General features: G+C 41.5%; 1 protein-coding gene across 19 annotated transcripts in view; it reads left to right on the forward strand.

Moving 5' to 3' along the window:
- LOC109638972 (receptor-type tyrosine-protein phosphatase F) overlaps positions 1–22,467 on the forward strand; it is a 157,438-nt gene that overhangs the window by 35,579 nt on the left and 99,392 nt on the right. For 16 of the 19 annotated variants that reach the window (XM_069510788.1, XM_069510789.1, XM_069510779.1 and 13 more), the window contains one exon: positions 18,787–18,961. In XM_069510788.1, coding sequence (XP_069366889.1) covers positions 18,862–18,961 — 100 coding nt within the window. In that variant the 5' untranslated portion in view covers positions 18,787–18,861. Of the gene's footprint in view, positions 1–2,868; positions 3,200–18,786; positions 18,962–22,467 lie in introns of those variants that run through there. The other 3 variants (XM_069510778.1, XM_069510781.1, XM_069510786.1) reach the window with 1 other exon arrangement.

The raw sequence follows: 22,467 nt of genomic DNA on the forward strand, positions 1-22,467 counted from the left end.
CGATTACAATCTGGAGGTAAATTAGTTAACAAACAGACAACAGCAGCAGCCAAGCCTCTGTAAATTGTGGGCTGGGAATTCTGGGCTAACAGGTGTTGCCCAGCTGTGCTTTTGGACACGATGACATAGTGCAAGTCTTAAGAGCCCATCAGCAGCAGCACACTGACTTTCACAGCTCAGTGTTTACGACACAGGTCAGCATTTTTTCACTGGCCTGCAGCCAGAATTGTGTTTATCAGTGACCCATCTGAATGGGAAGATAAAACACATCTATTTGTTCACCATTTAAAGGATGCCTTTTCTAATTTCATCATTTTAGATGAAAGATGATTGTAGATGTGGTTCTAGACAACTGCAGATTGCAGTGTTTCAAACTACAAAAAAACTTAGTATATTCTTGGTAACTCATATCTATCATTCAGTCGATGTGCTTGTCTGTCCCTGCACCAAAAAACGCATTTTCTTACCTCAATGCTGTAACTTTCTAAAATGTTTTTGGCAGACTTGTTCGATGGTGCAGACAGTTATATTGATAAAATCCAGGGCCAATGTGATTCATCTACAGTAGCCAGTGCACTCTCCCATCGGATGATGACTATAGGTGTCTGGCTTGATCAAGGTGCTCTACACCTCCAGAAAACCCTGGAGCTGCTCAAGTGATTTTGTTCGTGCAATAACTCACAAAAATAAAGCTTGAAAAACCCAGAAAAGCATTGATCGCACAAAACAAGCTTTCACTAGAATCTATTAAGTGTGTATTGTTAGCACACTGGCTTAAGTGTAGGAGAGGCTGGCTGCTGCAGATTGAAGAGGTTGTCAACCTTTTTTTAAGTCTAATGAAATTAGTGGGGGATGGGTGGTTGTCACAGTGTTATAAATTCTCAGACTTGGCAGGGGGGTGTTTTCAACTCTTTTCAAGCATGTGGGGGGTGGGGCAAAATTTAAGTCTTAAAACTGCCAGAGCTTCAAGAACTGGCTCGGGGCAACAGTTTACAATCTTGCACAGGGGGTGACTGCTCAATTCCATCTGTGTTTTGAGAAGAACAGCAGTAAAATTACACTAAAAATTAAGGAACTCGTGTTGTGCAACTGACATATTACACTAACATTGCTGAATCCAACAGTTTTCTCTCCCACTCTGCTAAGACTCCGCGTCAATAATCTTTACTTCTACCTATTACTACCGTGCAATTTGTTCAGCAATTTAATTTTCAAATGAATGTGACATTTGAGCTGGTGCAGACTGGTTACACCCACAAAAGTACTTTTTTCTCCTCTCCTCAGCGGCTTGTTAGGTGAAATAATTATTCTCCTGAAGGTTCCCTCGAAATCTCATTAGTTTGCAAAGGATGATTGGTTTTAAAAATGTCCAGACTGGTGTTTCTCTCTCCTTTTCTTTGCAGATAGTTATGGTGTAAACTTTAGGATCTTTTTGTCAATGGTGGTTACTTACTTCTCCATTTTTATTAGTAAGATTATTGCAGGACAGCTGGAATATATCTCATTTATATTTAGGAGTATTAAAATTGAATTACTTTTTAAAAAGATGACCCAAATCCCATTTGCACTAAACTGGAATGAAAGTTAAAGATAAAACAGTTCTTTTCCTTTTCTGCTGAAAAGTCTGTTGTGTGCACAGATATGTAGCCTCCAGTAAAATGTCTCCCATTGTTAACAACAAAGAAAAATGTACAACACATTGCAGTTTGCCATTTCCTTCAGCAGAATATAAGCCAAGAATACATTCAACAGTGTAGCAATGCTAACAGATTATTTTCCCTTCTCAGAAAGTACCAACATATTATGATATAGTTGTTATGTATAATTTAATTATTAAAGCAACACAATACTAAGTATGGCAAAACATTGGTCTCGGTCTGGGTCATGGCTTGCAGCATCAGCAATGCCACTGATATATTTAAAATAACATTGTTATGTGGAGGGCGAGTTACAGTCCACACAATTTTATTGGGATAAATGGGCAAACCTCTCCCCAAGGTCCCGAGGCTCTGTGATCTATTAAGGCGCTGTCGTCTCGGATGGTGAATCTTAGAGAGTGAGGGAATTTTTTTGGGAAGAGAATGGTTGTGCTGACATCCTCTCTCAGTGCAATCCCTTGTCCTTATAGAGCGGAAGAAAAAAACAGCACCAGAGGCTGACTTGGCTGTTCCTCTGAGCTCCGTCATAAATCCGACTGAACATTTCTGAACATCTGTTGTGGATGATTAGCTCCATGGCTAGCTAGTTTGACCGCAGGGAGTGAGAAGCAGTGTGTTTGTATGTGTGTGTGTGTGTACATACTCAACACCCTGCTGATTTAAGACTGAGAATGTTGCCTGTTTATTTTCTTCCAACCTCTTTCGGGAGGAGAAGGCCAAATTATTTTTTTGAAACTGTTTCATTAGCAACAAAACGTGGAGCTGGACATGTGTTAAATTGGCACAGTCCCCTGGGAATGCTTAAATGTTTCAAGGGCAAACTTTGTTAACCCCTATGTTTCTGTGATAATGACATGGCAAATTGATTTTGAAATACATGAAGGAGTTCCAATCTAAAATTACAATTAAAGATGTTGGCCATGTCAGCCAGCCGTCAGGTTTATGATTAGACGGCATATGAGCTTACATTAGGTCACATTCCCCCCCTGGAAGGTGGTCAATAGATAAGCCATAATGGAGTCTCTAAGCAGCAGGAATACATAACATCACGTGTACCTTTTTTTTCTGCACGCAGGTGAACTGCGAAATTATCTTTCATTGGTCAAGGTTCAAAAGGTAAGGCCCTGCAGCCTCCTCCCTCTCCACACTGAAATTTGACTCCTGTGACATCACACGGTGGGTTTGGCTTCTTCCAGGCAGTCCCTGAACACCCGCTCAGTGTGTGAACAAGCTCTGCCTCTGAAGGATCTCTCCCCAAGCCATATCACTCTATAGCCACAGCTGGAAACATATTGCTGTGGGAGCCAAAAGACAGTTCCTGAAACGCTGAAAATGGAATAACTGAGCAGGAACTGGAGACTACTTTCTCTCAAACACTTTTTCATAAGACGTCGTTCAGGGATAATCTTTCTTGGATCCTGCTGGATTGTCTTTTCTAGGATTTGGATACTTCTCTCCCTCTCTCTCTCTGGAATAAGAGCCTCACATTAAAAGGGAATAGGAGGGATTTATTTATAAGTGGACCTAATTGATATGCATAGGTAAGTGTGGATTTTGCACCACAGGAATATTGCAATGTGCCAGTGAAATAAACTAAAGTTATTGCTTCTCAAAAAACAAATGAGGCATGGGGCATTTTTTGAAATTGAGCTGCCCTCCACTCTGAACTTTATCTGTCTTTGTCTGCCGGCACCACTGTGTTTTATTTCATCTTGGGATACACCTTTCTTAACTCTCCTCATAATAAAAGTAACAAAGTAAGTTGATGTGTTACACTTAAATGGTCAGGTATTTTCTTACTATTCTTTTGTCCCCTTGTCTTTTGTCCTTGCTCACTCTTGCTTGTTAAGCCAAAACAATAGTTTAACCTCGTCTCGGCTTAGCTCTATTGGCCGGCTCTCTGGCAAATTGCCCTGTCTGGTGCGAGCCCTCCCCTACGTATTCAGAGGACTTTGAATAGAAGGGCCATAGAATGTCCCCTAGCTACCGCTGCTAAGGTGAGGCACCCTGCCGTTCTACTGCATTAGGCCTACACTAAGGCCAAACAACCTGTTTTTCCAGTTGTCTTTATCTCCCTGGGCAATCTGGAGGGTAAAGTTTCAGCGACAAGAATTCCGGCTTCAAGGAGACCCTTTGAAATCCCAGATAATTGAAGAGCACAACTTTTAGAAGTCAAAAATTATGATTTTCTGGAAAATGTTTAGGCGTTCTGTTTCAACAAATACAACTTGCAAGTCCTGTTTCTTGAATTATTCAAAGGCTTAGAGTTTATTTTTCCACTGGTATGATCAGAAGACTAGACCTCAGACACGCAAAAACATTGAAGACTAACCAGCTCTAAATGTCCCCTTCGGCTTTTATAAAGTCTTAAATCCCATGCATCTTCTCTTTATTACAACATAAATCTTGAGAAAACTTTTGCACTGAGTTCATCTCGCTAGTAGAAACAATACATATGGCAGTTGTTGCACAGTACAAAGTACAAGCTGCCAGTGTCAGCAGGAAAAATATCCTTTTAGCAATTTGCTCTTTTCCATCAAAGGCGTCTCAAGTTTTCAAAGAACGTAGTGTAGCCAACATATCTGTCTCGTTTTGTTTGGCTGTTGAAATTACAAGACTTCCCCACAGGTCTGTCTCACTGCAATGAGAACTTTGTATTTTCTCTTCTAGTCGAACCAAAGCAGAGCTTGCTTTCTTTATTGTTTATATATATTCCTTTTGAGTTCAGTTGTACAAACCTCACTGTGCAACACACTCTTTCAAGTCTTGACTTGAAGGAGTAGCCCAGACTTGATTTTAAGAAAAGTAATCTTGAGGAAAAATTATCATGGATTGAACTGTGAAGATGTCTGCTCGGCTGCTCAGCAGCATAAACAAACAAGACAAATGACGGTTACGCCACAGTTATATGTTCAAATAAAGCCAACTCTTGTCCACACTGGCTGACCTGTGGGTCGTCCTCCTTCACCTTTACCATGCAGGCCACTGACCCTCCATTCCACTTTTATGACTGTGCCTCAGTCACTTCGTCACTGACAACGTTCCAGAGAAACATTAAGTGATTTCTAGGATATGACCTGAGGAAATAACTACTGTCATTTGTGTACCACTGCTCTTTATTATATTCACTTACCAAACACACAAATGATCCTTCTCTTCAGTGACGACTCTGGCTAAAGTCTTTCCTATTGAATTAGCCTGTATGGAACAGTCAATCACTCATTCTTTCTCCCCATCGGATTGCTCAAAAGTAATTATAGGCTGAACATATGGATTTTTCCATAGAACTTGATTTCTCATCATTGCTGAATTGGGTGATGTGTAATGGCCTGTTAATGCATGATGGATCTCCTTAATCACTCTCATCTCAGCTGGGACATGAAAGAGGTTGCTTACAATCACTGATCAATGTCTGTAAAGACGATTGTGTCAGAGGAGCCAGACATTTTGTCCATGACGCATACTGTAAGTAGACAAAAAACCTTCCAGCTTTTGTGAAGTTATTAAAGTTCAAAGCTTTGTTGTTGAAGCTGCTGTGTAGAAGTGTTTGTAAAAAGGTTTCAGACCTTAAAGTACCAGGAGAGAGGGATCTTTTTTCTCTTTTCATTTGTCCGTGTGTCAGGAGATGTTGCGTGATGGTGACAAGGTCGTGGGTAGATGTTTTTATGATGACAAGGCCTAATTGTCAATCCCCTGTTCTGTGCTAAATAACATGTTTATGCAGTGATGGGTGAGCGAGCAAGATTCATCCCGTGTAATATGCAATGTCACTCAGCGGCCACCGCCTGTGTGATGTGTTAGCTGTGCTGATAGTCACTTTCTGGGCTCAGTTGTGACACTTCTTTCTTACAGACAGTCGATCATTCATTGTGACAGGTGCTGAGGAGGAGGATTAGAAAAAGGGGCTTTTTTCAAAGCACAAAAATAAGCAGTGTTTTGACAATAACACTTTTCCTCAGCTGCCCCAAGCACAGAGCACATTTGATAGAACTAGGTCTATGCTTTGACATCTACACTAGCTTGTTTAACACAGGTTAGGGTTTGGACTTGAGATCGTATCCAAATAGGTAGACAGGTTTATTTTAAGTCAGGTGATGTTATTTTTGATGCCAATTAGGGATGAATGGAAATTGTCTTGTGAAAACCTACTATATCTGCGGGAGTGCAGCTTTAGCTCCAGTCTATTTAAAGTGATATGAAAATAAGTGGATCATAGTGCTCAGGCTCAGATCATATTCAGTTCTTACTTTCCTTCAGCCCTCTTCATTTTTCTCTTCTTATATAACGCATGCTATTCTTCTTTTTAAACGTGTCTGTCTACATTTTATGCCCAGTTCCAGCCAGCCATCAGAGGTCTGTTATTTGCTCATAGCCTTGCACCTTCCATTTAAAATCTTAGCTCTATGCATTACAGCCATGAGTTCCTCAATGGGAGCACAAATCCGCTTTGTCAGAGAGGACATTTCCCTCCTTGCACAAAACTCATTTCAATTCCACATCATCCCATTACGCCTCCACATTGATTGAAACAGCCTCCATTTTCAGAGGCAGCTGCATTTTTATGTGCTCTGTATGTATGACAAGGCCAAAGCTTGTGCTTGTGTGTGTGAAATGTGCAATGATGCAGGTTGCAGGTTGGAACAGGGACCATGACAAATAATTCACAAATTCTGCTCTGCTTTAAAGTATTTTCTGAACACAGGAGAAGACTATGGGTCACTGTTCAGTGGTCACTTGCATGATACTGTTCACCTCCCTGGTGTTATATCATTGAATTACTGTAAGAATAATATCTTATACCTTAAACAGTTTTTTTCTGCAGAAACACAAGGTCAGCGATGTTGCCTGTGGGCTTGTGTCACAGTAGAATTAAAGGTTGCTGCTTTACCTTGGTCTTTAGTATGAGGGTATAACTGTGATGCTAAACTGCTTTTAAGCAAATAAAATTGAATGTAGGCATGATTTATTTGGTGCTTCGTTCTGGGAGTATCGTCGTGTGGTTGATTTATCCTTCTCCCCTCACCAGCACCCTTGTTTGCTCAGCTTCCCAATTTCTTCAAGTGTCTGGCTTAAACATGACATTCAACATGATTGCTTTACCAGCCTTCCTCTCACGTTCTCCTAAATTATGTCATATATTTCCACTTTTTCTGCCTCTCGCTGTCCATAAGATGGCATCAAATGGTCTTGCTATACACACATGGGCTTCTATGTAGTCATACTAGCACCTGAGAGTACAGCACGTGTGTAGCATGTTTTAGAGCGTGACGTTCAGCATTAGCATAACATGTAGCTTGCATTCGTCTTGCTGGTCATCCTCAAAAACAGGCAATGACTCCTCCTCCTGCAGAGGTCCCTGGCTTGTTTTGGGAAGATGGATGGAGATTCATTTTGTTTCATTATAATGCCTGACTTATTTATAGCCTGCCTTTGCAGCGCCTGTTGGCCCACTGTGGCCCTGTAAGGATGCTGGGGGCTGAGGCGTTGATGAAACATTCCTGTGTCCAGGGGGTATTCTCTGAGGAGAGCACCGCTTGTTTAAGGGAGGGCAGCCGGGTGACAATGTAAGAACCATGGGCAAGGCCACTGAAATCTAATTCTACCAGCCCTGCCCTAGCTACAGCATTCCTGTCTGAGAGGTTTACCCTACCAAAAGTCTTGCACTGCGGGGGTGTCATGCCACGTAATGATACTGAATACCCCAGCAACACGGGAGAAACTATAATTTTATCCTGTCCTATGAATGTAGTTATCACAAAAATAGCAAAGGGAAGAATTTGATTTGAAAAAAAAGCAGTTGCCTTGAAAGACACTTTAATATTTTACTTATGCACAGTTTGGAGTTTGGAGTGCCACAGCACCAATCCCAAACCTTTATCTGGATCTCCCCCTTCAGCCGCAGAGATTACTGCCTCACAACCCTGGAGCAGGGATGCTGTCTGCCTGGTAATTTGATGGCTAATCCCCTGCCTCTTCCCTACAAATCTCTTCCCTGATAAAGGGGTTGCTTCTACATTAGTAAACATGGGAGACTTGGCTGCCTTGGCTGACAGTCAGACAAGGGGAATGGTTAAGGGAAGGGGAAGGAGAAAGATCACTAGTTCCCCCTTTTAGTAAATAGTAAAGACCCTTTACATCTTGTGCTGTAAACTCAACAAGCTCACTTGTAAGTCGATCTCTTTATACAAATGTGGTAAATAATATATAGTACGTTTTTTCACATGTTGGTTTTAGCTTGACAAAAATAATTCCTTTGCTGACTATCTCACAGGGTTAGTAGTTTTTTTTATGGATTGTAAGTGAGCGGCCAGTGTCTCAAAGCTTTAGAGAGTCCATTGTTAATGCACATTCAGTTGCTTTTTGACCCAAATATTTGATCCTAATGATCACTGTGCTACTGTCACGGCTAGACACGATGGCTCACTTAAAAGGAATTCACTTCCTCAGATCTGTCTTCACAGGCTTACACTGGGCTGTAGGGACTGACTACATGAATGAGCACTGATAGATTCTCGCCAGTAGTCCTCATAAGACTTTTATTAGGAAATGTTAGCCTAGGCCCCTTACATGATTTCTGTTTCCTGGATGTTTGTTGTCCTGTGATGGTGCATCAACAAAACACGAAGCCTGTGAATCAAAACTGATGCCTTGTGCCCAAACATGCTCAGCCAGGTTTAACTGCACCTGGCAAGATAGCATATAACCAATTTATGAAATAACTACAACAGTGGCTGTGATGGCTCCTCATTTGTTGAGCTGACAGAGGCATTTTAGGCTTCGGGATGGATCTGCTTAGGTGAGTGATGGGTCCTGTCCCTGCGTGTCTTTCTGTATGTGTAACGGCCTGGTGTTCACTCTAATCAGTGTCAGTGAGTTAGATGATATGTCAGGAAGAATTTGGTGAGATCTCTGTTTTCAGCACATTGCAGACCAGTCAAACATCACAACCAGTCAAATGAACTGCAGTGAGGATGCCAAGTTTTGCACTTTTGTCCTTTTTTGATTTTGTAATCAATTTTGCAAATGCAAGCGCCACACTTTTTTTGCCTCTTCTTACATGTCGTTGAACATATGTGTATGTGTATATTGGTGAGTCACTGCATAAGTGTATTTATTATTGAGGATTCATAATTAACGTTTCAACATGTTATTCTATTGCTTGAAGTGACCATTTTTTAATTGTTACAGATTTTCCTTGAATGCCACTTGTTTTCTTTTTCGAAGATTAAATCTCTGGCATCGTTAAAAACACCAGTTTTACTGATTGGATGTATTTTCACTGGCACTGATTCACTAAAGACACTCTTTTGTGGATTTTGTATGAAGTGGATTTTCATCTAACTATTTGATTAGTCAGTAAAATTCTATGACTCACAGTCAACCCAGAATTTCTGTAACTGGATGGGGCCAAGAGATTTGTGTGTGTCTGTGTGCGCATGTATGCTGAGTGTATGTGTGTGTGTGACTGTCTTGTTAGCCAAGCTACAGAAAAGCGACTCTACACTGGTGGTAATTGATAGTCTGGAGGCTGTCTCAGCTGCAGGTAAATCCTATCTGCAGCTGTACTGTGAGGCAGAGGGGTGGGGAAGGGAAGGAAGTATAAATAAGTCTTTCAAGGACTAAGGATTTCAGAATAACTAGAGGGATGCTAGGGGGGAGGACAAGAAGAGCAGATAGCATAGCTGAAAGACAGAGAGATAGTGGGAGAAATGTTTAATGTGAGCTTTTCGTAGGCAGGTAAAATTTCTTCAAGATAGCAGTGGCTTAAATGTACATTTGGGCTGTATTTTCTCAAGAACAGAGTATTACCCCATGTCGTCTTTCTTCTATATCCATTGCTTGCATACACACAAAGCAAAGTGCAGAGCCTTAGAGGTAGCTTTTGTTTCATTGGAAATGCTTCCACTAGATTATTTGAGTTTTTTAAGTCTCCTGCTTTGTCAGGGAGATGTACAGTTGAGAGAAATCAAGAGAAAGAAAAAGAGGAGAGCACGATGGAGAGAGATCGGCCCCGGTGAGAGATTCATAGGTAGTAATGAGGGCGTTGGAGAAGTGCAGGTCGCCGTGTTGTGGCTCTGGCCTGTCAGTATAATGGACCTTGCTAGTCAGCTGGCAATCGATTGTATTGCTCACAACCTTGTCCTCCTGTTGTTCCTCGGTCTCGCTGTCTGTCAACCTGCCAGGCTGAGATTGAGGACGAAGCAGAATCTTCTCCCAGACGACAGATACAGTGTGCAGTTACTTTCTCATTACCTGTGAGGTGGCCTGGGGTAAGATGTGGAGGAAGGCAGGTCTGACTCCACATTTACAGCCTATGTAACATAGACAGAAAGCCTCTGGAGGAGCATCCTAATTGATTCCTTATTTATTTTCGTTTTTGCCCAAGGCCAGTAACTATCAGCATTAGGGATGTCACGAGAACCAATACATATGTACCAAGTCGATGCCAAAATTCTACGTGGGGGGGTGTTCAATGGTATTGGTACCAACCTGCAAATATCTGTAATTTTCACATCCCAGTCATATTTTTGCCCACTGAAGGGCAACTAAACATTAGTTGATGATCAAATTTGTTGTTGTAGAATTTTCTATCCACAGCACCAGAGGATTATTGGATGAATGCCATTACTAATAAAATACAGTTTTCTGCAGAGGCTCAGCCAGGACAGAAATGCCAAGTTAAGAGTCTACATCTTTAGTTTATTGCTCTATAGCACATGTCCAGTCATTAGAGGCATTGTACTTGTCTGATGAACATGGTCTAAGCAGAGACACCCGGCTTCTCGTGCCCTTCATCCACTAGCCCCTGCCCATGCCGCACTCATCTCTTTTACATTTTAAATCCTCGGGCCTCCGGAGAGGGATGGGGATATATGGTTCCATCTGCTCCAACAGACTGGCTCATGGCTCACACAAAGAGAAAGAGACAGAGAAGGAGACATGGCCAGAGAGCGAGAGAGGAGGAAACAGGGGGATGGAGAGAAACACAGACTGTCAGAAAGACAGAACAGCTTATTAGAATCAGCCTTTTTTCTCTAGTTAGACAGGGACTGAGAGGATAACTGCCTGGAATAGAAGGCAGGGAAGGAGTTGGATTAGGACCTCAGGGATCCTCTTTTCTACATTTGCAAAGGCAACTAACCCATGTTAAATCTGTTAGGACTTAACTGTCTCAGGTACCCCAGTACTGTCTTTTCTTTGTGTAAAAATTTTTTTTGTTTGTAGGTTTGTCTCACAACAGCATTTGTTTGTGTACCTTTTTAATTCCTCCAAACACGTTTCTCGTCAAGGGGTCCTCCTTCCTAAATCCGACCGTATGCTTTGCCTCAGACACCATCAGGTACACTGTTTCTGTTTCTCACCGCAGATGCCTGATTATAGAGGTGGTGCTTTTCTCAGCCCTGCCTGCGTTAGTTTATCCCTTCCCTGTGTAAACACTAGGTTTATTCCTCTGTACCTTAAACCAGGGTGGATTTTGCCCTATATTTATCCACTTCATCTCTAACTGAAGACAAGCAATCCTGTTTCATATAAAAAATTGATTCTGTCATAAAGTGAACGTAAGCTAGTTACATGATATCACCTCTGTGTTTAGTGGTTGAAGGGAATACGATTTGTGTAAAAGGATGTAGAGAGATAGTGAGCTGCTTTCAAGATTACAGTTGGACAAGCACAGACAATCCACCCGGTGCTCATGAATGAGTGAATCATCTCGACTATCTGACGAATAGTAAATGGTTGCACTCTAGCGAATCCATTGATTCCAAGTTCCCAGGTATTACAAGGTTAATTCTAATATATGTAGAATTATAATAATTTGAACAAAACATAGATGGAATATAGAGTAGCACATGTTAAGGTATAAAGTATAATTCTGTCAAAATACCTGAATTCAAATTGCATAACCCACTGTTGTACTACTGGACATGTGGCAGAAGGCTTTTTCATTTGCATCATTTTTCTGCAGTGACTATGCATATTAAAGGAATAGAAAAGCCACAGGGAAATGTCTCACACTCTCACAATATACATCCTGAAATAGCCCAGCCCTAGTGAAAAGTATTGTGGCAAACAATCACAAGAGTTGCTGCTTTGTCACTGAGCACCAAGGCCACAGCTTCTTTCACATGTCAGCCTCTGGAGGGTCCCTGCTGGCCAAAGAGCTTCTGTCCCAGGCCGTTACAGTCACTAATCTGGCCTGACACCAAGCTGATTTATAATACCCCCCTACCCTAAGCACCGGCTGACTAGAAGTAATTGATTTAGAACAGTGTAGACACCTGCTGAAGAGTATGAAGCACTCCAAAGCCCCTTCCCATGCTTACTCACAAAGTTAGGCTCGATATTCACACCTCGATGCCACCTGTGAGAAATGTGCGCTTAAGACTGAAGATAAAGGGAAAGCTTTCGTTCAAGTTGGGCAATACCACTGAGAGAACATACTCGCACAGTGTGTTTACAGTCCGTATTGTATTCCATATCTTCCCATGCTCTGTTGTAGTTCTCCTGTGCCTAATTTTTCTAATATGTCAGCTCCTTCCTGCTGCTGAAAATCCACCTGTGATAGATCAGCGGATTGAGCTGAGCCCGAAACAACTACCTGTATTTGGCCAGCTATTGATCTATGAAGCCCTGTATTCGCCAGTCTCTCAGCTCACATACCTTCACTGTTTGTCTTTTACCGGCGGAGACGAGGTTTTCTGCCCGGGAGGTGGGGAGGGAGGGGGTGGCTGAGGTCCTCTCTTTGGTATGGGGGGGGGGGGGGGGAGTCAGTGCCTTCTGTGTTGCCTGCCTAGTCATTTTATGGCACCATCTGTCCATGAGCAAACTGTCGAGTGGCGACGTCTTAGCCCATATCTCTTGCTTGACAGTATGAATTTCTTTTTGATATATATGCACATCTGCTGATGAGAATGCATCTCAGTTTATATTGCTAATTTAATATTTGGCCATAGCATATAACCATTCTTATGCATTTATTCATTTTTAAAATTCTGTAAACTTAAAGAAAAAAAGCAACTTTTATATTTTTTCCACTCTGTGGACCAGGGCAAGGCTATCGGCTTTTGGAGAACCTGAACTTAACTTAATACAAGGCTGTTGTTGGTTTATTATTGTCTCCATTTGTTTTATTTAGGCTTTAGTTTTGAAGAATTAGACATTAGCTTGATCTCTAAGAAATATATCAATATAGTAATGATAAAACATTTGAATATAAGTAGAAGTGTCTCAGCTATACTGCAGAGATGTCAACAAATAGGATGAATTGTATAAGCAACTTATTCCATACAAAAGCCACTGGAATTTAAGTATTCTTAAACCAAACTGGTTTATATTCTGTTGACATGGTTTCTAAGATTGGTATCACTTTACAGAGAGCAGTTTCATACAGTCGATTGTTCCAGGTATACACAGCATTGCTTTTATTTGATGAATGTCTGTTTTACATTGAGTCTGCTTTTTGATTTATTGCAGGCCCTTTGCCCAGCACTTTGTAGTGCAAGCCATTTTCTCGTTGCTCTGCAGCTCGACAACTCCAATAATCACTCTTCAATAAATTCAAATGGAAGTGGCACTCTTGTATGTCTCTTCTACTCGGTGTAATACATATCAGTGTAATACATATCACCTTTCATTCCCAGATTGTTTTGTAGCCGCAAAGATTGGTAGCCCCCCAGAGGTGATTGTAAATCCCCCAGTTCAGTTCAGAGGTAATTTATGAAGGTGCTTGAGTTTTGTTAAATGTTCACTCGACCAGACTAAATGCTGATCGACGTTGTATCATGTGGTTTTGAGCCAAAATGCCACGGTCCTTGCTTTCTGTTGAAAGGCAGGTTTGTGCCTGTATCAGGAGATTATCAGGAGCACGGTGCGTGAAGACTAAACCCTCATGCATCACAATTGACATCACAGTGCGTCATGTTGACTGTCATTTCTTCTAAACGTACATTTCACGTGGCAGTTGTATGTTGTACTTAATTATTGACGTCCCCCAATTTAACAACCTGATAGATTTCTGTGAGTCATCCACCCAGACAGACACTTTACTCATGTGATTTATTACCTGAGAGCTTTCATTGTAGGTCACCATAATCAGCGCTCCCTACTTTCTATTGCTCAACTTGAGGAAGTGCACTCGCCTGTTACAGGCGTCTTTCAGTATCTCAACCTTCGTCTTGGCAGTTAAGCGTTAACAATTAACTCAGTGGAATCAGCTTGTAAACAGAAGTGCTGTAGAAGTCAATAGGTCTCAGGACATTACCCTTAGATAGGTGGATTTCAGTATAGCTCTGTAAAAAAGTCGTGCACCACAGAGTCTATGGATAGAGCAAGGCTTTTCAGAGTAAGAGTGAAACTAACTAATTTGGTTACTTAACACTTTTCATTGTACAGTATGTGGCTCACTAGTTTGTAGCTATTCTCATGGGGTCTTGGGGTGTGCATTCGCCGCAAGGTAAAAAAGGAATACAGACTTGTGAGACTGAGCCTTCTAGGGCATGGAGAACTAATCAAGGGCCAAAACACTGCTGTCGAAATTCAGCTTGTAACTGTGTTTATGGAGCCGTTGCAGGCTGTGCCAACACAAACCTTGCTGGTCTTGGTTTATCACCTCCAGAGATGGCCGTGATTAGCTCCCCACACTGCTAGCCATATATCTCAGCTGTCCCACCTCCCCACGCTCAGGATGACCCATTAAATGGAGATGGAGAAAGAGAGACAACGTGAGTAGGAGGGATGGGAACTGTGGAGAGCAGAGATACTACCTGTAGTTAGTGTAATAGTAGTGTTTACTCAGCTTCTGCGTGCTCTGTGCATTGCTCTGTTGCATTGTTTGTAGACTACTACCTCCACATGGGTGGCCAATCCCTTGCTACACCCAAACACAGGGTCATAACTTGAATGACAGGCAACAGATGTGTGTGGCAAACAACCAAATGGCATAGGTGTGTACTTTTCATTATACTCCCAACAAAAGCTCCATTGTCCTCTAAAGTTCACCATTTGAAATGTTCTGTTCCATTGTTCTGCTCTTAATTTGTTCACTAAAGCTCTTCTGCCTGTCATGCTGTATATATAGAGTGTATGTGTTTTGCTCTGCAATATTAAGAGCTCCCCAGGCACTCAAGACTCCAAAGCCTCTTCTTAAAGGACTTGGAGAGCGGATGCCCTCCAGAGTGACCGGACATTTAGGGTTGTTTCCGCTTCTGTATCAGTTTATAACCTTCTCTTCTCTTTCACGGTGTATGTATAGGATATATATGCATAGGATATATGATCTTGACATCTTGACAAATTGGACTGAAGCCTCAGTGCTACATCATAAATTGTTTTTAGCCTGGTTGCAAACCTCTGAAACATCACATATATTTCAGATTTCTTTGTATAGCAATTCAGAGGAATGATTTCAATGTGGCTTTTGTGAATAGCTGTTCCTTAACAGCGGTTAACCGGGCTAGGAAGCTACAGGCTTGAATTTATTAAAGACATCCTCCCCTTTGTTTCATCAATACATGTCCATGTCTTAAGTGATAATGAGGTGGAAGAATCAAACAAATATTTCATTTTACCTTCTATTATTTGGGCCGTCTATCCTGGGTTTCCAGTTTAATTGTGTTTGCATAAACAAAATATATGAAAAATTCAGTTTTTCATAAACTTGTTCAATTGTTTACTTTGCACACAAACACAGCATCAGCAAGGCACTACTGGGTGATATGGACAAAATGAAACAACAGAAAATGGCTAACAAACAGGAAATGTGAGCCTAAACTAGAATGCTATGATTTTGCTCTTCACAATTTTGAAAATATTCAGATCTTGGTGGATGGTGTGGCCAATTTAATTATAAAATATTTAGTTTAGTTTGTGCGCTACAGTTTTAAACTATTAATTTAGATCAGCCACTGTAGCTGTAAAATAATTTAGCTCCTGAATTCATCCTGACTAATAATTCATTAGGATCTGAGTTTCTGCAAAATAATCTGGACGATCCTTTTAGCCATAATTATACAGGGATAACTCTTTCCCTCACACACATTTTCCTCTCTTACGCATAAATTAGGTTTCAGAATAAATCATTTATGAATACACATACACACGCAATTTTACGAGGGCAGACATGCACCCCTACGTGTTCTTACTGTTTTTCTCTCGCTCTCCCACATAATGGCAAACAGCGTCTTCCTCTGCTCTGAGCCACTTGCTCAGATTTTTGGATCAAACCGCACCATTTCCACATTGATGCCCTGTCCATCTCTCACCAGCTCCTCCACCGCAGCATAAATGCACATGGGGAAAAGCATTGTCCCGTAGTGTTTGTGTGGGTCTGGGAGGCACCAAGCTGCGCTGGGATGAATAAGTAACTAAATAAATAAAGAATATACCTCGCTCTAGGAATTTGTCTCATTGAAGATGAAAAGCATCTCCCTCTCTCTGGCATCTGCTGTGAAAGATATCCCTCCACCGCCAAGGGTTTGGAGCACGGCAAGTAGCCAACTCTATCAGCCTCACTCACTCTATCTACCCACCGACGTGAACCAACGCAACACTGGCATACATAAAAATGAGAGTCAAAACACATTTTTCAGCCAACAAACTTGATGTGAGTTGTGCTCATTTTGCAGAGCTAACTTAGGGCATAAACGTGAAATAAAAACGGGGCCTGAATGTCTTTAGATGTGGTTGCAGAGTGGGGGTGTGATCCAGTTCTTTGGCACCCTGACCGGGGTATTTGTTTATGGTTTTCTTCAACAGACTGCTACAGATTTAACACACCAACAATGAGCTGCAGTCTCATTACCAGTGAAGGTGAAGACACAGAGGGAATGTTTTTATCTAGAGGTGTTACATTAGTTGCGTTTGTAGGTACTTCCGGAAAATCTACATGCAGGGAGGATTGTAATGCTGATTGATAAAATCACAGCATGAACCTTCACTGACAATAGATGATGTTGGCTGCATTCACTGTTTAAAATTCATTAGATGCAAGGTAGGTTGCTTTGGAAAATACTGTCGGTTCAGTAGACTTTAAGCCTAAAGGCCCATTCCTGTAAGTATCAAACAGTGATGAAGAGGTAGCCGTCAATGATATCTGTCTGCAGCTGCTCATTTCATCACTCTCCCTTTGCCAAGTAACTAAATCAGATTTCAGGTGAGAATGAGAATGAAACACGGAACGGTACATTGCTACATAGCCAATGTCCGCTAACACTTGTTTACCAGCTGAAACATGGGGAAACTTCAGCAACAGCAGTTTACTTTCTGTACTCTCCAAAATCTGTCTCTAGTGGCATAAAGCGAAGTCAGCGTTCACTCTAGTTTTGCTTCTATTTCCTTCACCTCTTTTATTCTACTGAGGCTATGCTAACCTGTTAGCCCTGGCACATCTTGTCAGTTTCTGATAGTGAGTCACCGCAGCAGCCAGTCTGCCCTGAAGAAGGAACGCTGCTCAGAGGGCGTGTTGTAACCTCTTTTCCTTTAAAAGCAGAGACTGCTGAAGCTAATGGCAAGTGACCATCACCACCACCCACTCCCGGCAAAAAAAACACTTTTGGTGCCGGAGAAAACGTACACATAGCGCCTTTAAGATTTTGCGTTCCCAAGAACTATGCCTTACAGAGTGTTTTCTTTGTTTCACAAAGAGGGTGGTCGAAGTGGTGCCCTGTGTGTTTCCACATCACGCATTGAAAACACCACGTGAGTAATGGGCTGCTCAACACCTCCACAGGCTTAAGAATGGAAAGGTTTTTTTCCACTAGATACTGGAGGCATTGTGTTCCTGACACTCTAACTTATTTAGCTGAATTGAATAGACCAGAGCTGACCGGCCACCCAGCAAGCCTCAAGATATTGCACATTGTAAGCACATCTCTTTCTCTTTTCCACAAATATCAGTATTGTTCAGGCCCCACTATAAACTGGGCAGTGAAACTGAACAGATTAGCTGAGAAAGTCTTCGATTCCATTCCAGTAGGCCTCTTGTAAAAACTTTGTACAGAATCATTGTCTGGGAGCCCTTGAAGACAAAAGTAGGGCTACTTTGAACTTTTAAAACTTTTCTCATTTTGGTTGTTTTTTTGTTGTCTTCTGGAGATGCTGCTTTAAATCCATCGAAAGAGAGATCTCTATCCGTACCATACAGTGGTCTGCTTTACTGTGTTATGATTACTCATCACAGATGGCCATGGGCAAGAGAATTGGGATAAGAAATTAAGTTAGCTGCATTTATGGGGATGCACAGTTACTTTGTTTATAACAGCATTAGACATCTAAACTGCAGGCTATAACAAACTTGAGATCATTTATCTAAATCTTATCAGTGGGCTGAAGTCATTTCCTTCACTAAATCTAATTTCTTAAAAGACACAGAATCAGTGCATGTGCTGTCTGTTTTGAGAGATGGCCTTTGTTTTTGTCTCCACCTACTACTTAAAGTGATGGAGATGACCGCTCTGTTTTATGGCTTGGTCAGTTATGGTTAATTTGTCGTACACCTGCTACTCCTTTGTTGACCAGTCATGTGTGTGTCCCCTGGGCTGTGTTGCATGCTTGTTTATGTATGCATACATGTTGTCATTGAATGAGATCATGGCACTTTGTTGATTTGAACCCATCTGGAAGACACAGTTTCAATTTCTTAATGGGGAACATTAAGTGGGCGTCGGTCCTCAGGGAGTAATGTTTAGGAGGTCCTCTGGGTTTTTGACTGATCCTCACGGGGAGAGGATGATCGAGAAGCTTAATCCTGCGTCCTGACCTCCCCTTTGTTCGTGTTATATCTTCCAAAGATCCTCGCTGTAGCGGCGTACTGCATTTCTTCTTGAACTCTTCTGCTGATGTAGTTTTTGCGTGTTACATTCGCTTCACTTGTATTTTCCTCTGCCCCAAGCAGGGTTTTGTTGTGGTTAGTGGGTGCCTTGTTTATCGCAGCCAAAGATCCCCAGTGTTGTGCGCTGTTGTTTTCTTTACAAGTATACACAATTTCAGTCTGCTTTGGTTCTGCCTTGCGACTTGTTTTTGATATTTTTTGCTTTACCGTGTTATTATGTTCATTCAAATATATGCAAATATATGGTGAGTTTGAATACTAATGTTTTCTCTTCTTTTCTGCCTGTGTTTGCTCTCCCAGGTGTTAGTCTTTGATCCTGTCTGAGTGGGACGCATCGAGCAAGGGACTGAGGAGGGAGCAGTGCCAACTTGGAACATGGTGCCTGATATTCACCTGGCAGTGCCCCTCCTGCCCAGAGGGGCGTTGCTGTTCCTGCTTCTCTTCAGCTGCACGGTGTTCTCCTCTGTGGCAGATAGTAAGTAAAGTCATTCACCCAGGAAGTCCTTAATAAAATACACTTTGCACATTTTGACAGGGACCAACATTATCAAGAGCTAAACATAATCCACTACATTGTTTCATATTGATAAGTTGCCTATGACAATCAGGTTGTTGTCATCTATTTGTTTGTTTGACAGATTCCTTCCTTCACTCTCTTTACCATTATGAGAAATGACATTTTTCAGGCATGTTTAGGGGCCAGTTTGGTGCAGATACAAATAAAAATTGTGATCTAGTTAATTTAAATGTGGTTTCATAAGGGGAATCATGGTCCTTGGCAGAGATATGCCCTTTACTGAGCACCATTCTTGTGTTTTCATCTGCATTTGTTTGTTTGTTAAGTAGTAAGCAGGATTACCCCCCAAAAAACCCAACCAAATTCATGGCATTTTGTGAAGGGGTATAACCCAAGGAAGAACCTGTTACATTTTTAAGTAAAACAGGCAGATCCAGGATTTATATAGGATTAATATTGTGAGTTAGGTATGCACTCTCTGATTGCCCTTTTAGTTGAAGATTCATGTAAATTCAATGGAGATTCTATTTAAATTAGGTGTCTTTGGTGGATTCCAGCAAACAGAAATACCTCCTCCTCCTATGCATGCCCCAGAGTATAGAGAGCCTCAGCATGTGCACTAAAAATAAGTGTACAGTGCATGCAGTGAAGCTCCATCGGCCTCTGTGCCTTCCTGTCAATCTGAATGAAGCTTTTGACTGGAAGGAGTACTCTCAGAAAGATGTCTCGCCATTCCCGTGCCTTTGAGTCTCAGGGGTAGACAAGAGGCACTGCCCTGCCTAAGACGGGGTCAGGGACAGAATTAATTCAACACATGACCTCACCTATAGTGCTGTCATTGGGTCACTGTAATTCAATTATACCCCAACCCCTCCCATTCCTCCACCCGGCCACGCCAACTGCCCTGTCCTTTCGTACATGGGTCCAATAGGATTTGTTTTTCTGTACCCTTTGCCTTCTCTCACTCAACCCCTTGTCTCTCGCAGTGTGTCTGGAGTTTTGCAGTTTAAAGTTGTGAACCCGACCTTGTAGAAACGTTTTGCTCTCCTGTCTTTGTTCTTGTGGTACAGGGGGACTGTCTTTGTTCTGCTCTAAATGGGATTAGACCAAATCCGACCTTGACTGGAGTAGTAGTGGTCAAGTAAGAGGAGGAGCCCTGTGATTACTTCATACCTAGAGATCAAAGTACATGTATTTGACCATTGCAGTCGTGTTGCTAAACATCTGATTCCTCCCTGATACAAAATAACAAACATTGAATCACTTTAAATCTATAATTATGTATTAGTTGCTGATGATTAATAATCTTGGAAATAGTAATTAAATAACTGCAAGATATTTTTTGGGCTATGAATAAGTGGCATCCTACTTCTCTTGACAAAACAAATGATCTGCAAAAGATCTGCTTAGTCAGTAATTCATTTATTTATTCATTCACCATATTTATTGTCATGCTATGATGTGTACCTGAGCTCCTCTTTACCTTCATTTTAATTGCCACCAAGGGAGGAAACAAAATTGATTCAGCTGCATTTGCTATTTAGAGATTATGGAGGAAAAGGTAATGTCAGGGGCATGGAAGGTTCCAATATATTATTTAAAAGTGCTGAGTCTGTCAGATGCACAGTGCAGAGTTTGGATGCGACCTTGTTTATTTAGCTGTAATGCTGTTGGGCTGTTTTGAATCTATATTGTGCAGATATTTATGTCCAAAGTAAATTATTTAGCAAATATGCAGGACTGCTGAAGTTATTTAATTTTGAGAAAGACATTGTGACAGTATTTTGTGCCTTCAGGCTCCATTTGCCAGAGTTAAATATGCACGTACACCTGAACGTGCAGCAGTTTGCTGGACTAAACATTTTACTGTGTTCAGCTTTTGAACAATGGCATCATGTGGACAATGTTTTACATAATCTTTTGTTCTCTGCCTCCGTGAGAGCAAGGTTTCCCCCCGGTCTCTAATTTCAGTAATCATATTATTTACACATAAAAACACAAAACCAAGCCTCTTTATTAACAGATAAAGATACTCTGCTGGGACCTGCTGGGACAAGCATTTTTACCGAGGAACCACCCGGACACTGATACTTGGATTAGGGGCAGAAGAAAAGGAATTGGAATTAAATCTTAAAAGGAAGATAAAAGAAATAATTGGTACAAAAGCCTGGCTTTGGTCTGAGGTTAACCTATGGTTGTAGCTTAATGAAAGCACATGTTGGAAAAGTCGCAGACCTGTCTTTATGGAAAGGAGTCTGTCTGTAAAGCAAACAGACATAGAATTAAAATAAGACAGTTGGGGGGCAAAAATAACACCTACCACTAATGGCAGGGTTGTGTGCGTTTGGTGTCTGTAATTTGTATGCAACTTAGTTATGTGAACTTGATAGTTCTGGTTTGGATTTCCTGTATTACAGGGCAGACACCAGACAGATATTATGGGCGGATTGTGCCTGGCATGGCTCTGATTACATGGGTTCAGTCTGGTGTCCTTGTCTCCCCGTAGAAACAGTAAAGCAGGCAAAAGCTGTCACAGATGGCAAATGTGTGAGCAAAGTTGAGCCATCTCCTCTCATAAAATCTAAAGGTTATTCCATTTACAGTGCAATATTTGCTGATTTAGGATGGCTACATTTCAGAGGCTTTTGTACGACTGTTTGTTTGGCACAATTCCCAAGTTGGTACAATTCATAATGATTAAACACCACAAATACAGACATAACACGACCAGCAGCACCAGTGACACTCTGTGACAACATACATCCGATATTGTCATTAAGTCAGCACCGAATACAGAGTGATTACTGCGAGTGCTGATCGCAGACGTCTCATCGATCCCCGGGGAGCTCATCCTAATCAACCAGCTCTCTATACAGCCTCCTCGTACACAATAGGCCACTGGCCCACAAGGTCAGTCGCAAAGTCACACATACCCAGCACTTAAATGAAATGGTTATCTTTTTGTAGTGCTGTCATTGTGAGTTATATCATTGGCTTTAATAAGCTTTTGATGTATGTGTCGCCTCCCGTGCCTCACATGTTGTAATCTCGGGCGGCTTTTCGTCTGAGGTGCAGCAGGGCCACCAAGGCCGTCTTAAGTTTAAAGTGACTTTCTATATCAAATCACCGTCTCATACGACCGCCTTTTAGCATCTTATTTGTGTTCCCCTATGTACCACAAATAGATTACTGGCAGGTTTTTTTATTTCTATAGACAATATCTATAGCCTTTGTGTTTCTTCATCCAATCACTAGCCCACAAAGAGGTGTCCCATGGGGATGCTATGCTAAATATAAATGGCTGCAAACGGAAATATCCCCAAATAACAAATAAAGTGACTATTACTAGAATTCTAAGAAGAAAAAGTCTTTTAAAAGCCTCTTGAATCCTAAAAACTGCCATGTACTCCACAAACCCATAAAAGAAGGTTCATGGATTGATCTGGCAATTTCTAAAGAGACTG

The sequence above is a fragment of the Paralichthys olivaceus genome, chromosome 16 (genome assembly GCF_024713975.1).
Source record: "Paralichthys olivaceus isolate ysfri-2021 chromosome 16, ASM2471397v2, whole genome shotgun sequence".
NCBI lineage: Eukaryota > Metazoa > Chordata > Actinopteri > Pleuronectiformes > Paralichthyidae > Paralichthys > Paralichthys olivaceus.